The 4,289-nt window shown below is 45.3% G+C and overlaps 1 protein-coding gene across 6 annotated transcripts in view; it reads left to right on the top strand.

Annotated features, from left to right (window-relative positions):
- The window catches only part of WFDC10B (WAP four-disulfide core domain 10B), a 5,225-nt gene extending 3,497 nt beyond the window's left edge, over positions 1 to 1,728 (top strand). For 5 of the 6 annotated variants that reach the window (XM_014536387.1, XM_005862129.2, XM_005862127.2 and 2 more), the window contains 2 exons: positions 615 to 756; positions 1,467 to 1,728. In XM_014536387.1, the coding sequence (XP_014391873.1) occupies positions 666 to 756; positions 1,467 to 1,600 (225 nt within the window). In that variant the 5' untranslated portion in view covers positions 615 to 665 and the 3' untranslated portion in view covers positions 1,601 to 1,728. Of the gene's footprint in view, positions 1 to 140; positions 178 to 614; positions 757 to 1,466 lie in introns of those variants that run through there. The other variant, XM_005862126.1, reaches the window with a different exon arrangement.
- Positions 1,729 to 4,289: the final 2,561 nt, after the last annotated feature.

Raw genomic sequence — 4,289 nt, 5'->3', positions numbered from 1 at the left:
TTTTTTTTTTTATTATATAGGATTTATTTATTTATTTATTTATTTAATCCTCACTTGAGGATATTTTTCTATTGGTTTATAGAGAGAATGGAAAGGAGAGGGAGAGACACAGAGAAAGAAACATTGATGCGAGAGAGACACAACAATTGGTTGCCAGGGATCAAGCCTGCAACTGAGGTATGTGCCCTTGACTGGAATCGAACCTGGGGTCCTTCAGTCCGGGGGCCAACACTCTATCCACTGAGCCAAACCAGCTAGGGCTACATTGCATCTTCTTTATCCATTCATCCGATGATGGACTTAGTTTGTTTCCATACCTTTTTACATATATAACTTTTTTTTCTTTAAAATTTTTTGTAAATTATTTCCTAATTAGAATATAAAAAAATATTATATTATTAAAGAAAAAAGTTCTGTTTATGAAAGGAGAGGGTTAGTTATGTGACAGGAGGGGCAGTGTCTGCAGAAGCCCAAATCCCACATAGAACAGGCTATGGGGAGGGACAGGCACAGGGGAGGACACAAGGACTTTTTGCCCTGCCCTGGCCTGGCTAGTGAAGGCAGGGAGGAGCCCAGAATAACTTGCTCTTTCTTACCTTCTCTCCACACACCAGCTTCCAGGAAAGTCTGTGCCAGACAGAGAGCCCACTGCTCTGGCCTGAGTCATGCCAACCCAGGCTCTGCTGCCCATCCTGCTTCTCTGTGTTCTGCTGCTACAAGCCCAGGGAGGACCCCGTAATAAGAACAAGATGAAGAGTAGGTGATGGGCTGGTGGGCTGGGATGGTGAGGGGGAAGGAGGGGCTGTGTCCAGCTAAGGATGACCTGGGACTTGAACCTTTTAGCACATCCAGCTCTGACCACAGGACTCTGAAGACTCTGGGTCCTTCCAAATCATGGCCCTCCAGCTCCGTTACGGGGCCCTGGGACTAGTGATGGGGGTCGAGGGCAACCTACATCTTTTTATTCTCCATTCTCAAAGTCCAGAGACATATGGTGCATACAATAGTGAAAGGTGCACAGAACTGAGAGTCAATTCTTTCATTTATGCACATATGTGACAGGTCAATATCCAGACATGTTTTGGGGAGTAGGTCTAGAATGAAAGAACTTTTGGAAAGGAAATTTTGACATGTTTCAGACTTCACTGAGTTCTCAGAGTCAGAGTGTAGATTCTATGGGGGTGGCTTCACCAAGGCAGTGACTAATATGAGACCAGCGTCCTGGCTGCAGGAGTATGGAAGGGTCCAGAAAGCCCAAACATTAAACCTTATTGATGGAGAATGGGGGTAATGGATTGAAGATACTACCAATCAGCAGGATTTGGTAAGGGGCAGAAAGGGAGTTCCCTGCAAAGTCCAAGAGTGTCATGGTGGGACCTGGGTTTTGGAGTCATGATGAGACTTTAAGCTTGAGAGGAGTGTTTTGTGTGGCCTGGTTCCATTGACCTTGCTCCTGTTCCTTTTAGGTGTCAAGGCCTGTCAGAAGCGGCCCAGTGTATATCTTTGCAACAACCACTGTTCATATTTCCTAAAGTGTCCCAATTCAGATACCATATGCTGTTCAACCTACTGCGGGAACGTTTGCATGAACCGCCTGTGAGTGGGTATGTGTATTCTGTTCCCCTAACCCTCTAAAACTGTGCCTGCGACCTTAAATCCTGGGCAAAGGGCTGTCAACCTCCTCACTATCTGGATGGCTTTTTTTTGGACAAATAAACCATAACAAATGCCCTAGGACCAGCCTATTTTACTCCTAGTGCTTGTGATCATTGAGAACCCAGTGCAGACCCCTGCATGCCCCCATCTCTCTTGGTCCTGGTCCCTGATCCCTCTCCCCTTGTCATGCTTCTCTACTCTCTCTCCCTTTGGCCCATGCACTCCTGCCAGGTCCCCAGAAGCCCAGCCCTCTCGTTGCTCTGCTCACTGAACCAGTACTCCCAGGGGGAGAAACTGCTCATGGGTGGCATCCCCCAGTGCTAAAGAGAACATCCTCACCCTGGAGTCACAAGGGCCAAGTTAACCATGATCAAGGTGGAGGCTAAACCCTGGGGCACAGAGTCCGAGGCCCCCAGGGAGACCTTTTCTTTAGCTTGCCCCAGCCCTGTCCCTGTCTTCTCCCTCTCCTTGTAAAAATGAGGTAACTATCCTATATAATAAAGAGCTAATATGCAAATTGGCAGGCCATTCATGATATGGCTAGAGGAGGGTGCGTCCTCTGAACTCCCTGTTTGCTCACATCTTCTCCACTGTGGTGAGACCACAGGCATGGAAGTAAGTGCCTGTGCCAACCCCAAGTTTCCCCACTTCATTCTCCACCAGTATGGCCACTCTTAACATGGGGCCTGGAGTGAGTGTCAGGACCTAAGACTCCAGTGCCTTCCATTCACTGAGTGGTCCCTACCTATCCCAAATCCTCCGCCTTATGCCCTCATTCCCTCTCTCTTTTTAAATCAGGAGTGAAGCCATGGGGGTGGTTCCATTGTGATGCTGCTATGGATTAATGAACACAGGGGGCTATGAGTCTTGTCCATGGTCTCATGGTGAGTCAGTGAGAATAATCACTGGGTACAGTCTCCCTACCTCTCTGTGCAATCACAATTTCTCTGAAATGGTCATGGGGCTAGATCCGGGGACTGAGTCCAGTGTGGCCAATCTGGACTTGGCATCAAGTGTGGAGAACTCAGGCAGGCAGCCCATGCTGGAGGCAGGTGTGCAGTGTGACACTCCAGTCCAGTGCTTCCTGCTGGGCATCAATGCAGGAGACATCAGAGGAGGAAATCTGCCTCCATCAGGCCAGAGCCTCTGACCCACCTCAGAAGCATCACAGGGCTCCTGGTATTAAGGATCTTCTCCATCTGTACTAAGAGCTGCTCTTGGGCCAGGGGGCCTTGGGAAAGAGGTCATGACCAACCACCAGCACAGACATCATCGAAGTGGGTAGGTGGGTAGGGATGCTCTACAGCAATTCTTATTTGGTTCTTTCTCAGATAACCTCACTCTTCAAGCATCTTCCCAATGCTTGGCCTGCCTGAAACACCCTCAGAGAAACTATTAAGAGAGGCAAGGTTACATGAAAGCTCCTTGTTCACATCTTTCTCACCCCAATAGCATGGTGGGTTCTGCTGCGTGGCTACTCAACCACGAAATGTGCCTTTAGCCTCAGCCATGAGGCAGGAGACCTTGAGGAGGATAATTAGCTCTGTATGTCTCTTTAATAAACCTTGCCTTAAACTCAGAGTAAGTAGCTGCCTCCTCCAAAGACATAACCTTCTAAATAACTCCTACTCAGTGATCTACATTCTGATACTGAGGAAGGGCAGTCTCTAAGTGCAGAGCACGGTGTATCTCCATTGTGTGTTGTTTAAATGTCTTAAATCTTTCTAATTTTTGTTCTCTTTGACTTATGAATAATTGAGAAAAGTATATTGAGGGCTCTTCACACAGCCATGGATTTTTCAGTTTATGCCTGTAATTCCATTGATGTTTGCTTAGTACATCCTGATTCTATTGATTTAGGTAAATATGAATGAATTCCTGGCGGGTTGAATTTTTTATCATTATATAGTGACCAAATATACCAAGCACTGGGACAGCTAACATTGAAGGAAGGAGGAGATATCCTCTTAGAGGAGGCACTGCTCTGTAAGATTGGAAAAAGCACAGAATTGAGGCTTTTCCTCTTGGAGGGAAGGGAAGACGTGAAAGGGGTCTAGTCCCCAGCTTTATTGTGTACTCCCTGCAGAGTTGGTCTCTGTCTTGCTTTATATCAAGTACTACTGACCAGTAAAGGTGTCTCTCAGTCAAAACCAGTTCATAAAGGCTGGGAGAGGCAGCCACTTCTTCAAGTGTGCAGACAAGAAAGCAAACTTACAGGAACATGAAAAATCAAGAAAGCATGACACATCCAAAGGAAGAAAACAAATTTTCAGTAACCAACCTAAAAGAAATGGAGGTCTTTAAATTGGCTAACAAAAATGTCAAAATAATTATTTTTTAAAGCTCAGTTATAAAAGAACACAGATTCACAACCAAATGAAAAAACTTTTTAAACGACATATGAACAAAATGATACTGTCATCAAAGAAATAGAAATGATTAAAAAAGAACAAAACAAAAATACTGTAGGCGAAGAATACAATAAATAAACTGAAAAATTCACTAGAGGGGCTTCAAAAACAGACTTGGTCAAGCAGAAGAAAGATCAGTAGACTTAAAGACAGGTCATTTTAATTATCTGTAAAAACTGAATTTAACAGCACATTCAAAGGATTATACAACATGACTAAGTG

Source organism: Myotis brandtii, unplaced genomic scaffold (genome assembly GCF_000412655.1).
Source record: "Myotis brandtii unplaced genomic scaffold, ASM41265v1 scaffold161, whole genome shotgun sequence".
NCBI classification, from domain to species: domain Eukaryota; kingdom Metazoa; phylum Chordata; class Mammalia; order Chiroptera; family Vespertilionidae; genus Myotis; species Myotis brandtii.
The sequence above is the reverse complement of the archived record's forward strand: the minus strand, read 5'-3'. Positions and strand labels throughout refer to the sequence as shown.